This window comes from Drosophila guanche, unplaced genomic scaffold (genome assembly GCF_900245975.1).
Source record: "Drosophila guanche unplaced genomic scaffold, DGUA_6, whole genome shotgun sequence".
NCBI lineage: Eukaryota > Metazoa > Arthropoda > Insecta > Diptera > Drosophilidae > Drosophila > Drosophila guanche.
The window spans coordinates 5,579,606-5,599,527 of NW_022995748.1; the positions used below are offsets into that span (position 1 = coordinate 5,579,606).

At 43.7% G+C, this 19,922-nt stretch overlaps 1 protein-coding gene across 1 annotated transcript; it reads left to right on the forward strand.

The window, feature by feature from the left end:
- The first annotated feature begins 17,713 nt into the window (after nucleotides 1-17,713).
- Nucleotides 17,714-19,521, forward strand: LOC117584236. Its single transcript, XM_034273032.1, has 4 exons — nucleotides 17,714-17,917; nucleotides 17,972-18,826; nucleotides 18,885-19,051; nucleotides 19,117-19,521. The coding sequence occupies exons 1-4, from the start codon at nucleotides 17,762-17,764 to the stop codon at nucleotides 19,487-19,489; spliced, it is 1,551 nt and encodes a 516-aa protein (XP_034128923.1). The 5' UTR covers nucleotides 17,714-17,761; the 3' UTR covers nucleotides 19,490-19,521.
- Nucleotides 19,522-19,922: the final 401 nt, after the last annotated feature.

Genomic DNA, 19,922 nt, shown 5'->3' on the forward strand with positions numbered 1-19,922 from the left:
ACTCTTTAAGCGCCCAACAAACCCATACACCCCCTCAAAACACACTCCCAGGGTACTCCAGACATTGGCCAGGGACAGAGACAAAGACAAAGTCGCTGGAACACGACCAGCAGCAGCACCATCATCAACATCAAGTCTCACGTCTTGGGGCATAATTTATGTGGCGCTGTCTACGCCGGAAATGGGTTAATTTGCTATGATTTGAGCGTCAAATTATTGAATTATTGGCGCTCGAGATTTAGTGGTCGTTAGGCCGCACCAAAAAGGTGCAGCCCAAAATCCACCACAAATATGTTAACAACATTTCGTGCCGCTACTTTACCGGGGCGTATGGGTAATCTCTCTTCGAAGGAGTTCTGCCCCCGCCAGTCCCAACTCCCAAATGGTGTGCATTTAGCAAATTGCAGAAATTTTCGATTCTACGAAATTATGACTTGAGCTCTTGGGCCAACCCCAAAAATGGCATGTGAGCTGCACATTAAGACGGCCAACAGCTAAATCTGGTTAATTTTTGGCTGTCAAAGCGGGTTGGGCATCCTGCAGCAGTTGCAACTTTAATTAAAGTTTATTAAACATTTGAAAGCAAGGAGGAAAGTGCTTTGTGGTGGTGGTTTCAACATTCCCGGCATACGCACGAGCATGTGTTTTGTTTATCATAAGCTTTGCAAATTTGGTTACACATTTTATTAAATTATTTATCAACTCAGTCTGGCAGACATTCCAAGAAGTTCATGTCCAGGTTGGACTTCAGCAAACAAATGCATGGAAAATGCGCTGCAGCAGTCGACTCCATTCTCAGCTCTCAGTTGATGCATTTCTCATGCAAAATATGCAAAAATGTGAAGTAAGCTTTTAGAAAATTACAAGTCCAGTGCTTGATAAGGATTTGCCAGAAAGAAGTCTCTCTCCGTGTTGCAGATATATATTTTCTTGGTTTATTTATGGGCCGTGGGGGCAGAAATTTGTGCTTTAGTTTCTTCTGGGCACACGCAATGAAGATAAACGACATGCAGAAAATGTCGCCGAATTTAAAGTGCAATAAATCAGGCGGAGAGCAGCCCAGACGACCAGTCTGCCACGTTTTTTTTTTCTACGTCTCTGGCGGAAGTTGCGCCATTTTGTGTCGCTGCGTGACGGCTTCCGGCATCAAGCCTTAACGACGAACAACTATCCAAGCAGACATATTTCGCTTTTTCCCGGCTCACAACTCTTTGAAGTGCTCGAAGAGATTTACTTCAGGGTGCTGGCAATTAACCATATAAAAAGTAATCAACGGGAAGAGGCTGCTTTACATTTCAGCATCTGAATGTGAATCTTTTACAGAGTTTTTTCTGGTTACTTTGCAACTTTTGTGCTTGAAGCAATTTTACAGGACTTCTTTGTACCTCTTATGGCTTTTTATGGCGGCCATCATTGGCATGTCGTAAAATGTGAGTGACGACACCGCACGCCGCACGCCGCACGCCGCATGCCCCATATGGCGTCAAATTTTTCATAAGCTCGTGCCTGAAATTTGTACATGCCGAGAATGTGGAATGGGAACGAGGCTTGCCAGCTGTTGGGATTGTAAACACGTGATGCATGCCAGCAGCTGTTTATTGGCAGATCTGCGGGACTCTGGAAGTCTGTTAACTTTGAGTTAATTATAGGAAAACCCTCAGAGTTAATCTAATGCTAAGAAGATAATCGTCAGGAGTGGAGCGCCGAAAGTGGCATGATTGATGCACTGACTGAGACACAAAGGGACACAGAGACTGTCATATAAAGAAGGTAGGAAAGTCACTTCTACGCATTTATCTGCTGCCGATGACAACAGGCAACAGGCTTCTTCGCTACTCATTGTAGTCCAAAAAAGCCACAAGGCAGCGCATTAACGATTTGATTCTAATGCAGTTTTACAATCTCGATATGTAAGTCCTTGAACTTATAGCTTAATTCCATTACGGGCACAGTAAACCAACGTTTACCTTCAGCGAAAACTTTCGCTTAATGCACAGTACTCGCAGCATTTGGACTACAAAAAGTACTCGAAGTGGAAGAGTACGACCATAGCAATCCAGTCGCTCAGCATCATCTAATCCATTTTGTCCAGCTAATGACATTACTTAAGTTATTATTTCCAATGCTGAAATGCTATGCTGCCGGCCAAGGACAACTGGCAACCGGCAACCGGCAACAGCAAGTTCAAGTGAAAGACCAAAATGTTTTCTCAACTTGCAGTTGCAGTTGGCTGACTGCTGCAATGATACTCAGTAGTTGTTGGGGATAATTGTACGAGAGAATTGCTCAAATTGTAACCAAAGATTTCAGCTTCAGCTGCAATGAGCTAACGATCCTCTAGTACGAGTAATATACTCAATGACTGGGACATATTCTAGAGGATATTCTTTATTCGAGCCCTCTCGCTGTGTGTGCAAGTTTTCGCGAAGCGCATTTCATGTAATGGACTTTAATGGAATTACACTTTTATGTACATTTCTCTAGACCACCAGACCAGACTCTGATATTTGTCTGTATGTGTGTATTTGTGTGTGTGTGCGCTCGAGTGTGCGGCATAAGCACGAAAAAGGGCGCTCGTATTTAGTTACAAAGTTTACTCGAGCTTGGGCTATTATATTATTTTTAAGTGCCAACCATGTGCGCACTTAACAACACCGGAAGCAACTGCCAAAGCAGCTGCCGTACTCAAAGCAATTTGGCTAAAATGCAACCAAGTCGATCTCCCACGCTCACGCCCAGCCATTGACACTTTGAAGCTCCATTCGAGTGGCATAAATCAATGGCCAGCCAATGGCGAGCACGTAAAATATTTCGCAGCTCTCCTTGAGGTCAGCACGTGCCACTCGGCCATGCTTAATCTTCGTTAGTTTTGGCACTTTTCTAAAGCTTTTGCATGCAAAGCAAACACACCCACACACTACAGCGCAGAGTGTGGCCATATGAGTGGCACTGGGTGGCGGGAGTGGGTTTTGCGAAACTCATCAAAGTCGGGGGCGAGACACTCGCTCAACATACATTTTGCAGTGGGAAGAAAAGGTTCAGAAATAACTATAAAATGGCAGCAAAAAAATATAGATAAAAGTGGTTACATTTATGTGCGGGTTTATGTTTACTGTTTATAGGTAAAGTTTATTAAGTGATTAAATATGGTATAACGGTACAAGAATTCGATTTCTGCGTCGTTCTCTGGTCTCGGCGCTCTCTCGCCGATCGGTTGTCCGCTCTCGCTCTCAATTCGCTCTCCCTCGTTTTCTCTTTGCGTTTGCTCTCGCGTTTGGAATTCGTTTTCTCTTTACGTTTGCTCTCGCGTTTGGAATTCGCAGTGACGCGAGTTCGTTGGTGGACCACATTTATGGAATCTGAAAACTAAAATCATAAATTTAAGAAAAGAAGAAAGGGGAAACTTCGTGTATCGATTATTGCCCCTAATGAAGCTTGTTCGCTGAATCCTTCTTGCTGCTGCTGCTGCACTAACTAGAAGTGGATTTTATTTCGCATAGTACCCAAGTGTTCCCCCCCCATCCATCTAAGCAAGCAGCAACATTTTATAGATGGTAAGATATTCATTACAAACGAAAAGCAAATACCTGCCGCTATTCAAACAGAGAGTCAAAATCTGCTGTATAATGCTAATGATGGCAAACAAGCTCCAGTATTAACCATAACAACACCCAATTATAGAGGAATGCCAAAAGTAGCTCGATGCCTTCTCCTTAGCGCAGAGCAAGTGAGTTACATATAACTTCGGATGCAGACAGGCTGCCAAGAGGAATCGCGGCGGCTATTTTATTCATATTCGGTGGGAAGCAGCAGCACTGATTGCGTGTGCGTAATATGCATGTAACTGCTGTCAACGCGGCAAAAGCCAACCCATCCAGGCAGTTCTGTTTAAAATGCAACAGCAGAAGGAGCTGCTCCACATGGTTGGGCCATCGACTGGCGTGTCTCTGTGTGTTTATGTGGGTCATGTTTGTTCGCTCTTCTCCAACAAAAATTGCATGCGTTGCGCACTCTTCTCTCTTCGCTCTTCTCTCTTTTTTGGTGTTTCTGTTCTTTGCTGCTTGTTTGCCACATTGGCAACATTATAAATGCAACGGCAACGGCAGCCGCAAACTATGCAAATCAGACAAATGCACCCCACCCCCCCATGCACAGAGAGCCAGTCCCACCACCCCATCCACACACACCTTGTGCTTTGTTTTTTCGGCGTAAACGTGTGTGGGGGGAGGTGGCATACATATGGCTTGGGAAGTTTTACAATATGCGCACGGTATGAAATTGGTTGCCTTTCAGCGGCGTTCGCAGTGCATTTTCTTGGGAAAATGTTCGCCACGTCTTGGTCCTGTCTTGGCATCGAGCTCGCTCCTGTCCGTGCTCTGCCCCATATGTGGCCAGAATGGGTATTATCTATAAAATGCCCGCAGGTACTTTTGCACTGTTTTGGCCATATTTCAATGCAGCTCGACTGCTGATAGCAAACTGCTGCCACGGCTGCCACTCCCGTCTCGCATTGTTGTAAATTTTGATAATTCACGCACACACAAGTGCAAACACACACACACACACACACACACACTCAGTGATGGGTGGGAAAAACTTTGAAGTGGCATTAATACGCCGAATCCAGACACACACACACACACACACACCCAAAAGATAGCGAGAAGAGTTGCACAGGAAGAGTAGTGGTTGCTGGCCTTTATCGCCCACTTCATCCTCATGGACGGCGTCGCTTCCGTTTGGCGCCATTGTTTTTGGGTTATGGTGCACAATGGTGCCGTTTAAATTAGTTAGCTTCTCGGCACACAAGCATGGCCGGTTGTGTGTGTGTGTGTGTGTGGCTGACACAATGCTCGCTGGCCCCTTCCACGCTCATTCCAAATTCCCAGTCGCAGCACCAGGCACAAGCCCATCCTTAGCGCGAAGTTTCAAGACATTGTGATTGTTGTGGTTACCATTCTAGGTTGTTAGTGTTGCTGTTAGATCCAAGTACCCAAATTTGTGCTGCATGTGCGGGGTACCAAAGGGTAGCATAAGGCTCATTCATTTATATTCAAACATAGCCAATTGCTTATCCAGCTCTTAGTGAGCACCGAATATTCGTGTCCTTTCTCCGCTTATCCCATCAATCTGAGCCCATGTCTTAGTAATCTGCTGTGGCACAACTTTCGTAGCCATCGAAACTTTTGGCCATTGTTTGGGCTCGCCCACCGCATGCTCTGCATTTAATAACATTTAATGTTTGACTACCTTAGCGGTTTTCCATTGTGTACGCCCCCTAGTCCTTAGGGGTTTGGAAAACTGCATTTACATTTTTCTTATAAATATAAATGGAGTGTGGAATCGCTGCTGCCATTGTTTGCCTTTGACTTGTAGCCTTCTGAACAAAGGATATCAAAATTGAGTTATCAAAAACTCTAAAATGCTTAAGGTGGAGCAGAAGCAAAGAAGGAAGGCAAATGAAGTCTAATTGAATTGGTTTTTGGTGGGTTAAAGCGGAAGTAGATTCATAAGATTTCATTATTTTATTAAATACTTTGAATTACTTGTTTCATAATGTTTCTTTCTGAAGCTTAACCTTAAGCACCCCACAATTATCACACGCCCTACCATTCATTCGTCTTACGCCTTGTAATCCGGCACTTAAATGCTCCACTCGACTTTGCCCATTTAATTTGTAATCTCTCTAGCATTCCGTGCGCCAGTTACACTTTCCCCAGCAAACTCAACAAGCAATTTAAGGCACTACTCATTTACCTGTAAGCGGGCTGTCCAATTCACTAAACCAGCGCATCTGCCAGACACTCCACCGGTCCACCAGAGAGCCGTTGGCCATAACCGCTTGCCCCCATTGCAGCAGCCAGGCGGCTGGAGCAACATTTCTTGATTGCATTCTGAAAGAATAATGAAAATTAGCTGCCACAACTACGTATCAACACACAGAGAGGAGAATGTTAGCATTCAGCTTGCCTCTTCCACTTTCGTTTTTATACCTGGTAGTCTGATGGCTGCCAAGGGTATGTTGTATGGGTTTAGGTGAGGAACTAGAGGAAAGGCTTTCCAGGCGTAAAATTTCCCAGCAACTAACATCGATGGATCCGTGTCAAATACTTTACAACATCAATCTTTATGGATATGTTTAAGGATTTTTCTTTCTACCCTTCTGATAGCTGGCAACTCCTGACCATCGGGTATCCTGTAGTCGAAGCTCTGAGTGTATTTTTCTCATTTTCCAAGACTGGTATCTGGAAAGTGGTTACTGGAGGGCTGTGCCTGTTGGTGTATTGTTTTTTACGTATTCCGCGCAGCTTTCAAATTGCTTTTGCTGGCGCATTTTTTAGCAGCACGCGCACAAAGCCAGGCCCCCAAACCCATCTTCAGCTCAAAGTGCCCATCGCCTCCTCTTGGCTTGCAGCAGCAGCAGCAGCTCTACCAGATACAAAAATTAAATAAAAATGTAACACAAAGTTTTTCGCAGCTGGGGGAGTTCTCGGTCTCTCATTGTTTTGGCTTATTTGAATTTGAATAATGCTGAATTAAGAATGTTTGCTTTGCATCTGGATCTGTGAGCTGCGAGTCTGCTACTTCTTTTATCTGTCGGACAGCGTCTTGGCTTCATTTCGATATGCAGAAGTTGATTAAAGTTTGCCATAAAGACAATGGAGCATGGCGAAGGGCGGATGGGTGGATGCATAATTCATTGCAGTTTGCCTTATAATTAGCGCACAACCTAAAAAATGTATTAAACATTCAGCAGCCCCAACCAGTGCAGTGCAGTGCAGTGCAGGCAACCCCAAGGAACAATGTCTGGGGCAGTTAAAGTTTAAAGAATACAAATTCCCTTCGCTGTTGGCCTTCATAAATCTTCATTAGTGTGCGGCGATGCTGATGGCAATGGCGATGGCAATGGCGATGGCGATGGCGGTGAGGTGGAAAGCGTTGAAAAGTGAAAATTCAGCGCTCTTAATGAGCATCGTTGAGTAATTAGCCAACATTGTGGTTACGAGACCTCCATCGTGTACTGGCTTCGGCTCTTGGGCTCTGGGCTCTGGGCTCCAGGTCCTGCAGCTGCATTCTGCTTCTGGATCCTCCTGCAACCGCACAATTTCTTTAACTACGCTTAATCAATTATTTATTGAAGTCGCTTCGGTTTTTCCTTGGGTTTTTCTACCCTCCTCAGCCCACTGCCCACGAGGAAGCCAATTCAAAGCTGATCAGAAAAAAAACTGCAAAAGTTGTTTGGATTTGCTAAGCTGGAAGACTCTTCTATGGCTTTGACCGCTCTGTTCAGCTCTGTTCAGGGCTGTCGGGCCATATTTACAGCATTGAGGTTTCCGGATAAGTGCCCTACAAATGAGTTCATCAATTAACGCTCCACTCGGGAGATGGGGAGATGGTTTATTAATTGCGTACTTATCGTATTGCCTTTAAGGCAAATTAAACTTATTGGGGAAAAAGTATAATTGAATCATCATAAATAAGCAAAGAGCATTAAGCGTGTTCATTAAGCTTGTCAGGATAAAAATGTCCAGCCCAAAAGGAAACGAATCCAGATTTAAGACTCCTTTTTTCAGTCAGAGACTTCCATCAATTGTTTCTCAAAGTCTAGTCTTGGATTTAAACTTGCAACATCTTGATGTATTCGTGTCAATTCGCCAACACTTTGCATGTCTGAACCCTAAAATCCAGTTAAGACAGGAGGCTGGAGCCTGGAGTCTCTGGTGTTGTTCTGTAACCCACATTCTATTGGTTTTCAATGGCTTGCCATTGGATTCGATTGCTTTGCCTTTTTATGGCGAGGACACCTGGTAACTGCTAAGAACACAACAACGCACCTTAGTGGCCCACAAAACGTTTAATTGGCCGCTCAACTGTAAATTCACTCGACTGCATCAAAGATTTACAGCTCGGTCGAGTGTAGGGAAGCATCAGTGGAGCATTGGGCATTGCCAGAGAGCGATTAGGCGAGGGCAGGGATGGGGATGGGGATGGGGGTGGGGGGAATTTTCCAATTGCTTGGACCCCCAACGCGTCGGTTGGGCAGATGTTATTGGTGTATGCAGGCGGGGTTTGCATTTGGCATTTATTGCTGCTGCGAATGGTGTACGTAATGGGAGACCAGCTTCGGCTCCTCCCGTCTCCAGCTGCTCATTCGACTTGGCCATGAGCAGCTGCACTTGGCTTTTGTGCTGTTTGTAGTTTGTCCGGGCTAAGCTCTAAGCCGGCAAAGTTCAAATTCAAATTGTGTTGAATGTAAGCCCGTGAGGAACGGCCATGCTGTCAGGGCAATAAATTTGCAGCCAGTTGCCTGCCACTGCCACAGACACAGACTCCATTGCTGGGCATTCCGAAAAGAGTTCAATTAAATAAAGCGATGCTTAAAAACTTTGATTCAATGTATGCACTGGATCTGGGAGCTGGGAGCTGGGAGCTGGAATCAGGCGATGAGCGTAATTAATGTATCCCAAACCTTGTTATGCTCTAACAGAGGGTCTGACGATTTTGCTTGAAACTCTCTTCAGACCTTCTTTGAGAGTAACATGGCATTCGACTCGTCCCCAGATGGATTTGCATATGCATTCGGTAGGCTCACGTGTACTCCTCATTCCGGCTGGACAATCGTTCAACTGTAAATTTGTATTCAATTAAAAATCATTTCTTTGTCCCATTATTCATTCATTGTGGTGCAACGAGTGCTGGCAAATGGGGCGCTGCTCTGGATCCGGCCAGTCAGCCAGCCATTCATTAAATTTATGAAAAATAAAAATCAATTTTCATATTATTTATATTAAACAACAAAAAACAGTGGCAACAGCATCAACACCAGCACCAGTAGCAACGGTAAAAACAACTCTCTTTTTCTCTCAGGCAACACAACTATTTTTTATAGATCCTTTTCACAGAGCCTCTGAATTGTGTTTTTGGTTTCGCTCATGGTTGAAAGCTGTGTATAAATCAAAATTGTTAATCAATACACACCGTCTATAAATAAACCAATATAAACTTGTATCAACTTTGGTTAGTTTTAAGAGCAGCTCAAAAATAAGCACACCCATCCTTTTGTCAAAACACTTTTTTGTGGGCACCAAGCGGCAGATTTTAAAATTCATATGACAACAAATTGATGGAAAATATTCTTTGACAAATTCTACGTTATGCTGGTTGGTATTTCCCCCAGCGGCAAATTGAATCTAGGTTTTACGCAGAGCTATGAATTGCAATAGTTTTTCGTAAATAAAACGAATAAAATATGCAAAGAAATGCCTGCATTTGTAAACATTTATACATTTATTTAAATTTATAGTTTTTATCTGTAGCTATTTTACTGGCTAAATTTCAACGTTTCTCCTCAATACATCGAATAAAAACCGGCTTGTCCGGTTGCCTGGTAGCCTAACGTAACTCATCACTAATATTCTCCACTTGCACAGCTCACTCTACATAAACATTGTCCTCGCTTTTGCCTACGCACGGCATAGTCTCGCCTCCTTCCTCCCCTCTGATTACTCGGATTAGCTGCAGCACCAAGCTTCTCCAACGCCCTCCTGCTTTAACCCTCTCTCGCTCTGGTCTGAGATGTTCTGCATACAGCAGGGGCAATTCGTGCAGTGACTTGCTGTACATGCCTACATACATCAAATAAATATATGTACATATATACATATGCATACGCGTGCTGACGCTGCTTTCGTTATCTTCTTTGCACTTTACCGTTTGTTTTTGGGCATCGCTGTGCATGCACCGTCTTGTCCACTGTCTGTCTCATAGCTGCGTTGTTGTTAGTGTTTGAGAGAGCGCGCGCAGGTAGAGCGCTGATGTTGAATAACAGATCAAAAGGGAGACGGTGCGAGCGTGTTGCTCTGCTTGGGTAGAGAGAGAGAGAGAGAGAAGAATTGTGTGTGTTTGAAGCTTGCCGAAGCAGTTGCTCGCAGGGGAGTTCTGTTAACTGTACGAGATTAGTAGCTTAACAATAACCATTACTAGGAAATAGCAACAGATTTTCATAACTTTATTAAAACAAAGTTTAATCTTTTCTGCTCACAAAATGCTTGCCAAAATGCTCTAGTTTCAATGAGCCCTTTACGTGTTCTATCCAACTTAATCGGTTAGGCAAAGCCAATAATCAACAGTTGATAATCTGGAAAATCTCTGCCAGCTCGCATTCCGAGTGTTTTCTTTTGTTATGGCAGAAGGGTTCCCTTGCCACTCTCCTACGTGCATGCACCGGCAAAGGCAATCACAATGCGGCCCCTTCTGGAGCTGGTGCTCCATCGAGACACACACATTGTGTGCGCCATGTGTGTAAGTCCCATAATATATATCGATAATATTTCATTAGCCCCCACCCAGCAACCCTCTACAACGCCAGTAAAGGGCGAAGTGTTCTCGATATGAGTGCGTCGAAGTGCGCACATAAATTTGGTAAAAGTAAATGCACTGGCATATTGGAGACGTTGGGAAAGTTGGTTCCCCAAAGATGTTGCCGGGGCAAGGGTAACGCAGTTTGCTTGTAATGGAGCTTAATGCAATTTCCCTCACTCTGTCCAACTCCGACGACCAGCCACCCACTCTCAGTTCGAGCATGGATGCCCAGTCCAAACGCCAACACAATTTCTCACAGCAAACATATTTTCACTTTGTAGTGCGGACCTCTGGCCAGTCGGCCAGGGCAGGAGCAAACCAACAGCAAAGACTGGTAAAAACCGGTAAGAAAAAAAATCGAAGCATAAAAAAGATTCTTCTCGAGCTCGAGACCGAGTCCGAGCAAACGCAATTTGTTTGGCACTTGTAACGGGGGGCGTATACACGATGTCGACATTTGCCACTTCAGAGTCTCTCTGCTAATTAGCTGCTGGCAGATTTGCAACGGCTCAGCAAAACCAAAAGACGACAGAGACCAGAAACAGCAGAGCGGCGAGGAGCCCATGAATGGCATATTTTTCTACCATTTGTCCAGGTTCTGCTGCAAGCGCATAAAAAATCGCTTAAGTTAAGCGAAGCGTCAAGTCGTTTGCCTGTCTGTCCACCACAAAGGATTTGGCCAGTTAGCCAGCCAACACTCGAGTGGTTTGCTCCAACTCTCTCTCTCTATCTCTCTCTCTCTCAGAGATGGCAAATGCAACCATGGAGTATTTTTCATAGATTTCTCCCAACTGGAGTACCGGCTGCCATGTCCATCTCTAGTCTCAGGCCAGTGGAGAACTAACCAACTGAAATGTTGTCTTTGACATGGCTGTCGGTTTATCGCGCCGCTTGTCAGCACAGCTTCTGTTCCACCGCCAATGCTCCGACTCAGACTCTGACTCCCACTTGCATATTCTCTGGTTTTTTCCTTCTTTTTTATATAGAATTGCTTTTGTTGCATGTCATTTGCCTGGAGAGGCAGTGGAGAGCGGAGGCATAGAGACTGATAGAGATGCAGCGATGGAGAAGGGGCAGCAGGCAGCCGGAAGTGCCTCAATTTATTTGCACTTAGGTGGCTGGGCCACAGGACAAGAGGTTAACAATGCAACTGGCAGCTGCTTTGGCCTCGCTCCGGTCCTGGTCCTGTTCCTGGTCAGAGTGGCTTATCTCAGTTGAATCGCTGGCCAGCTGACATGCCACACACCTGTGGCCAAGACGAGCCACGGCAACGGCTACTTAATTGCTTAAAAATGCGAAAATAATTGCAGCAAATGCATTCAAGTCAAGCCAACCGAAGTCCCCATCCCGTTCCGTCCGGTTGGGCAGGGTCAGGCAGCTGCACAAAGAGTCAGTTCGGGCAGCGAGTCGTTGGCCAAAAACGTCATGCATTTTCATTACGTTAACTGGAAAAACACACGGAAAATGCAATGCCATTTCGAGCAATGAGCGACAATTGCCATCACCGGCTCCGGCTCCGGCTCCGGCTCCGTCACCATCTCCGACTCCTTCTCTGACTCTTTGGCAGCTTCCTGCCGCTTAACGCTGGCCTTAGCCTCCAGCCATGCAAATTCAATTTGGCAAAAAGTAAGGGACAGAAAAACGCACTGAAAAACGCTGCGACATGCGTTCAAAAGTCGCGACTACTCGTGACTGGCAGGTGAAGTGTACAGAAAGAGAGAGAAACGGAAAATGGCAAGGAAGGAATGCGATTTTCCAGCCATCGAAATAAGTGTACCCTTTGCATGGGTGATTATTTGTGGGTATTATTTATGGAAATAATCCTCAGAATTGATATTTATTGCTTGCTGGGATTGAGCCAACCTTGCCCAAAGCTCCATTACTTCATTGCCCGAAAATGTTTGACAATTTCCCTAGTATAACTTTCCTTTAAAGAGCATTAACTGTCTGACCAGCACCAGAAAACTATTCTCACAGCGCGCCGCATTGTCGCCAAAGCAAAAAAAGAGAAGGCAACCCAAATGACGAGTGCAATTGTGGCATCTGCCTTCTCTGATGTGGCTGTTGGCTCTTGTCTCGAATGTAAAACGACTGGCAGTTAAACATGCGCGGTCCGGGGCAGCTTTCACCTCTATCTCCGGCTCGAAGCATCTGCTGACTTGTCTCTTATCTACGCAAAAGCGTTTTAGAGCTCCTTTGGCAAATTGCGTTTGCTTTGAGTCTCTGGGGGTTTTGGAATATTTCGGCAATTGTAGCAGTTGCCGTTTAAAGACCAAATATTTACTTTTACACACAAAAACACAATAAATTGTTTCGTATTTTTGAGCAAATACATTTTCTTGTTACATTTCTTGCTCTAAAATATTCTTCAAATTCAATCAAAGCTACCTTTTAACCCCAACTTAAGGCATTTAATTTCCAAGAGTTTTGCTCTCAACGTTGCACAATTCTCTCGCATTTTTTTTTGTGCAGCAAACGTTGAGAAAAAATACAAATGTATGCACAAGTATTTGCATATTTGCTTTTCCTTCATTTGCCTCCTCCTCACACGCGTACTGCATAATATATGTAGGATAAATTTCCTTGAACAATTTACAAGCTAGCAGTTCAAAAAAAAGACTTGGTTGCCACCCACTTTAGTGGTAAAAATTATGCAATAATTCAAAAACAGCGGCAGCACACACACACGCATACACATACATATGTACATGTGCCGTTCATTAGCACAAAACCCACACATTAATTTCTTGTGTCTGTCTGGGTGTGCTGCTAATCTTGTGGGTGTAAAAATGCATTCAGTGTGTGTGTGTGTGTGTGTGTGTGTTTGCCTTTGTGGCCATAAAGGATATAAGCCATGTTTTTACTACACTCCCGTTCGTGTGTCTCTGCGTCCGTGTGCATGTGTGAGTTACTTCATGTTGCGCCCTGACTGCAGCAGCCCAGAAAAAAAAACACACAAAAAAACGAGTAAAATGGCTAAAGTGGATATTTCGACGAAGGGATACCTATTATTCAGATTTATAAGTGAGAGTTAATAAGAGGAACCTTTGCCAGAGAACAAAGAGAATTAAGTTTAAATATTTGTTTACGACATTTTAATTTTCTAAATTTATTTTAAGATATTATTGCCATTGCCAAAGCAGCTTGGAATATATATAACTCTTGACGACGCTACATTTTCCATGATATATCCGATAGATGGGTATTCATAGTCATACAAACATAACCCTATAACCATATGGACTCATATGTTGAGGGTAATATTTAGTATATAAACCTAATGTATTAGGTAACACTTACTGCTGCTGCCTGCTATATACGAACGTAATATACCCTGCCACTGTGCAAGTACCAGGTATAAACACAGTGCAAGCTTTTCCCTTACTCTTCCCTAGCTCTGGCTTCTGCTGCAGCTTTGGCTTAAACGACGACACGCCAGCCAGAGTCGGGCCAATTTCAGTTTCGGTGATAAATTTCGTATAATAAAGAAGACATTAAGCAAACGCCGCTCGCTGGGAATGAGAATGGCAACGACAACAAGGACCACCCGCAGCTCGGACACATTTTACACCTGGATGAAGGAGCAGTAAAAAAAAATATTATATTATCCCTCCCACTAAAAAAAAATTGGTCTATTTTATAGTGTAAACGTTTTAAGGTTTTTTACATGCGCGAACTAATTGCGCCTTCAAATGCGACTAGCGGCATCACCGGAGACGACGAGCACGGTGGCCAAAAAAAAATCAGATTAAAAGCAAAAAATGTTGAAAACGCTTTAAACGATAATGCATTGAGTTTATTTTACTACTTTAGGCCATGTATAAAAAGCATATTAAAGCAGAAACTTGACCAGCACTCACACACAGGCGAATGCATTGGATTGAGAGCCAAATGGCATTTCATATTTATGCAAATTTATTATTGATTATGATTATACAGCTGTGCGGGTCAGCGATGAGAGTGCACCTGTAAAGCCCCGCAGCGAACTGCAACAATTTTCAGCTCTTCTCCGTGGCAGTTTGAACATTTGACTGCATTTATTTCTACAAATATATGCCCTAAAAAAATGAAAAGAATTTATGTAGACCAAAATTTTCTCTGTATTAGTAGTTTTAAGTAAAGATTGCATAATCAATAAATTAAGTAATAAATTAATCAAATAATGCGTACTGCTTCTTAGAGTTTTCTCTGTGTTTTTGGATATTTTTGAACAAAATAATCCATTGACTAAACAGTAATAATATTTAACATAGTTTTTTGCTATTTTAAACTTAACTTTTCACTGCCTGGAACTGAATCTCAGCTTGACTCTGTATCTCTTTTTGAAACAAAACTCCCATGGACCGGAACTGGCAGGAGGAACACAACACAAAGCTTCAACTACAGGTCGGAAGAGCCGCAGCTGGACATCAAAGTCTGATCCCACCTGGCAGGAGGCAGCGGCAGCGGCAGTGGCAGCTCCTTGACTTGCATTTGCGCTTGACACTTTTGTCTGGCAACGGAAACGAAGGCGGCGGCGACTGCAAAAGCAAAGCGACAGAACAATCAAAGTGCAGCAAGACAGGGACTGGAAAGTGGCAGGCACGTAAACGAAAACAAAATGGAGATTGGGAAGTGGAACCACACACGAACCGCAAGCCAAACAAGCGGCAACAGCAGAAAGAAATTACATGCAACAAGACAACAAAGTTGTCAATGTCGACGCTGTTTGGTTGGGAAGCAACAAAAAAAATTACCATACCCCACAAACCATCTTCCCTTACCACTCCCGAAATTCTGCAGCTGGATCTGCATCTGAAGTCGAAGGCAGAAGCTGGGATGGCCACAGCTGTAGCCATGGAGGAAGCCTTCATCCTAATCCTGTACCAACTTCCGTCTCTGTTTGTCCCTCAGGCATCGTACAAATATTAGCTGTTAAACAAGCATTGCTGTTGCTTTTGTTGCAACAAAAATCACAATTACATATGCAATGCCAGAAACCAAAAGAAGAGAACAAAAACAAAAACAAAAACAAAATGTAGCAAAGCGAAACCAGAAGGAGGGAGAGAGGGAGAAAAGAGGGAGATTGGCATAAAATGCAAAAATGAAAATGCAACAAGCAACAAATATTTTGCTTCGTTAAGTTTTTAGAGTACATGCGCAGCAAACAGCAACAATAAAGTGTTAATGTGTGCAAACTAACACAGGCACAAGAGCCACCACGCACATACCCACACACTTGCACACACAGCAATTGCAACCGCAGAAAATGCAAAACACACGCCAAGGGAAAATGAGCAGGGCCACACGGGCACCAGCATTGACAAGAAGAGCGCAGGAGGAAGCGAAATTCTGGCAGAACCGCGGATACTGCTCGTATGGAGCGGGAATGTAGAGGTCGAAGGGAAGATGGATACGTACCACGGAAGATGCATGAATATGAAGCGGCAACAGGCGCATGCGAAGGGGGAACGTTGTCGACTTGATGCACATGCAAATGCAATAAAATCAACTGAAATAAAATAAAATAAACAAATGGCTGCATGTGATCTGAGTGTGCCATCACTTTCATAAAGATTTATGCTTGGAGTTGGGATAAAGTATTCCAGGAAAAACGTCTCATAATTGATGTAATTTTGTAGGAAAAATATTTTTGTAAAAATAACTACAATTTAGAACTTGAAAACCTTCTACAGCTAAACAATGGTCCACTGACTATGTACAAGTATTTTTATGCTCCACCAAAACTATGTGCACTTCCTTCATTTTGCGGCTAATCAAACTAAACTCCCACCAGAGGCGGAAAGAAAACAAAATGTGCAACAATGAGCGCAGAAACATATTTATTCACACATATGTATGTACATCTCTGTATGTGGGGGGAGAAACACAACAAGAACCCGCACAGCCGTACATCAGTTGCTCGCTCTCCCTTCCCTTCTCCCTTCTCCCTTCTCCCTTCTGCGCTGGCATTTCATTTCATTTTTATTCCACACTCACTTTTCACTGTTAGTTATGTCTGCTTGCGGTTTCCTTCTTTTCACGTTATTTATGTTTATTTGCATATATTTTATTTTGTTTTGTTTTTATTTTGCTTTCAAAAGATGTAGAGGAAATGCAACTAAAACACGCTCATTTATTTCCGCAGACACAGCGCGAAATTTGTGAGAAGCCAAGCCAAGCCAAGCCATATATGTACACAGTAGCTGCTGCTGTGTGTGGGTGTATGCTAAATTAGTAGACAACTGACTATAATGGCCAGTACGTGAACAAGTCCACATTTAAAGCTCATTGCAAGACAAGTTCTTTGAACTCTGCACTGCACAAATGTAAGCAACGTGGCCGGCAAATGGAGTCTGCAAAAATAAATAACTAAAAGCGCTCGGGGCGTACAAGTATCTAAAGAACATGCACAAATGTATCTACTCGTAGATGTTTATGGCAATGGTCGTTGCATGCGAATGCATTACATTTCATAAGCTGCTTAGCTGGTGTTCAATAAACAAATTCCAACCAAATCCCACACCATTTAAGTGTTCAAAATATGTGAAAATATCCGTTAAAGGTGTAGCTAGACACAGTTTCTCCTTAGCCTTAATCCTTGCTCAACTCGTGCTAGTTACTTCCCAAAAAGAATCAACGAACACATATTTCTCCAGAGTACAAACAAATGGCACACAAATCTTTGGTTGCAACCATGCAATTCCACACTTGGGGCCATCCGTCAGGGGGCACAGCCAGGCAGGCCCACGCTTTATCTTGGCCGTATCTGAATGCTGCAAGCAACAGCTGTGCAAAAATTATGCAACAGCAAAAAAAGTGTACAACATCCAGTTGCATTTCTTTATCGACCTGGAGGCAACACACATTCCATGCCATTTCCATCAGTGAAAATTTCCAACCGTTTTATTGCCGCTTCTTGCTTCTGCTCTCTCCCTTTTTTTTCTCTCTCTCTCTATCGATGGGAGAGAATGTGTCCCTTAGTCATGTTTGATTTGCAATTTTGCACAATCAAACTCCTTGCAGAAGCAGGAGCTGGCGAGCTGGCGAGCTGGGGAGGTGGAAGCCAGGCAGAAGGCAGCCAACAGGCAAGTCGGCAAATCCCAAAAATTGGCAATAAATTTGGTCTATTGACTGTGTCTGGCTTCAAATTTGTTGCTTGCATATTTTATTTGTGCAGCGTATGTTGTGAAGATGCAAATGCAAATATTCAGGGGGAGTTTTTCATGGCGACAAGTATCGTCCAAGGCCTGTGTGAATTGCAACCAAAATAATTTTAGGTTGATGGCGAAAAGTTTCACTAAAACCAAAACGTAGTAGCCTCAGTCATATCTGCGAAAATCTTGTAACCATAAAACGAGAGTCTGTTTATAGTCGAAGTTCTACTTTCGAGCAAAATTCAGTTAAAAAATAAGCAAATATGGACAGACCTGAACAGCCCAGCACCAGGTTGTCTTGCATTCTGCAATTTCTTTCTTTTCTTCTGGTCGCGGCATTTTTATACTATCTAATGTCGAAGAACACGATGAAGAACTCAGGATTGTCTGACCTCCGGCAGGAAGTGAAAGAGCTATCGGTAATAACTGAATAATCGAGTAATTGAATCTCTAACTAAACCCATTGTTTGCAGAAAATGATACACGGCACCACGGGCACTGGTCCTCCAGGAATTAACACGGTTTCTGGTCCCGCTCCACAGTCCGATCAGAAATCAATCGGCCCTGCGCTAACCAAATGCGATTCCGATGTGTTACGAAAGGTTGACGGCCTCATAGAAGATGTGAAAACACTAAAGCAGGAATGCAATCAAATGAATTCAATGCAACAAAATGGAATTGATTATAGAAACTTTGCACCAAATGCAAACTTGATGCAAAATCCAAATGGAATGCCAACTACAAATGGAGTCCAAGGCTCAAACTCAGAACAATATCCCAGTACAATTCAAAGTCCAAGGTTGAACCAGGATTCAAACTCAAACTATGGGCCAAACTCTTACCAACATCCAAATGGAATTAATAGTCAATATTCCCATCAAGATCCCAACTCTTACCAAGATTTAAGTGGAATTAATAGTCAATATTCAAACCAATATCCAAATTCAGGCCAAGATCCAAGATCCAACCAACATCCAGGCACAATTCACAGCTCAAGTTCATTGCAAAATGACCAAACTTACTGTAACCGTTTAAACTTCGCCTCAGATAAGTTGGGGGCCAGAGTGGTCTCGGTCAGAGCCCTACCCATTGAAAGGAGCTCCTTATTGAAGCGGCTTCTAGCACTGGACTTTAGCTCCAATCCGCCTGTGAATATGCTTCAGTCGAGTCTGGCACCCGGCGCCTGTTTTGGATACCGCGGAAATCAGTCAACAGTGACCATCCATCTGGCCAATGCCATCATCGTCGAGACGATTACCCTGAGCCACACGTCCAAGGATATTATTCCCAGCAACAGTGCGAGTGCACCCAAAGATTTTGAGGTTTTCGTGAGTTGTAGTCTGCTGTTCGGCTTTTAGATCATTTCTTAAGACCTCAATCTGCTAGGGCATGAAAAAGGGTTCCTCCAAGCGAGAACTATTGGGACAATTTACCTACAATAATGATGCCCTCAGACGCACTGAGATCTACAACGTGGACAGCCGCAGCGTTTTTCAACTTTTGGTTTTCGATTTCTACTCAAATCATGGCTCCGATTGTACTTGCATTTATCGGTAACTACTTAAGAGTGGGCGAGAGCACGACCCACAAGCATTTTACATTTAACTTTCTTGCACAGGTTGGAGGTCTATGGATATGTACCTGATCCTGAATCGGAAGGGAATACACAGGTGGATGATGCCGGGAAGGAAGTTAGCTGCGGCAAAGGATTCTGCGGAGAGGGTGAGATATGCGAACAAGCTGGCTGCAGTCACAGGAACAATACTGGAGATGGAGATTCTTTTGGCAGTGAAGAAGATATCAGCGGACCAACTAATGTGAGCGGTGCAGAAGATCCAGGAGAACCAGAAGATGCCCTTGTAGAGAATAATGCCTCCGAAAGTGGAGAGGATGTCAGCGGTCAAGGAGACCAGGACAGGGGACAGATCTGCGGTCTAAATGGAGCAGCTTGCAAAGGCTCTGGCTGCATACCATGCCACACAGAACTTTAATTTTGTGTTCTTTGAGATTTAAGTTTTGATTATGTTCTGGCTATTATTATATATATTGTTTTTGGTTACAATTAAGCGTGTTAAACTGGTTCTACCCGCTGGAGATTTTGGCATTTTGTGTTCTTAAGACCGTTTAAAGGGCCACCAAAAACCCCAAGCAAAAGGGGGCCAGAAGGTAGTGTAGCGTAAAATGAATGTTGTGCAAGGTATTTCCAAATCATTGATTAGGCATCTTCTCGGCGGGCCTCCTGGTCGAAAATGGGATAACTCCGCGAATATTTTAGCAGCATTCAAGCATCCACTACAATGGGGCGTTGCCCATGCTGTGTGTGTGTGTGTGCAGTCGTGTGTTATTTGGTGTAAATTATATGGCCAAAAGATGCAAAATTAGCCAAATGATGGCTGCCTAATGTGCCGGAAGGCTGGCGAAGGC

Bases quoted from the DNA above. Each gene is read 5' to 3' on its own strand.
- LOC117584236 (XM_034273032.1), top strand. From the start codon at position 17,762: ATGGACAGACCTGAACAGCCCAGCACCAGGTTGTCTTGCATTCTGCAA. The intron at 18,827-18,884 runs GTGAGTTGTAGT...TCAATCTGCTAG, and splicing joins CCAAAGATTTTGAGGTTTTC to GGCATGAAAAAGGGTTCCTC. The intron at 19,052-19,116 runs GTAACTACTTAA...TTTCTTGCACAG, and splicing joins GATTGTACTTGCATTTATCG to GTTGGAGGTCTATGGATATG.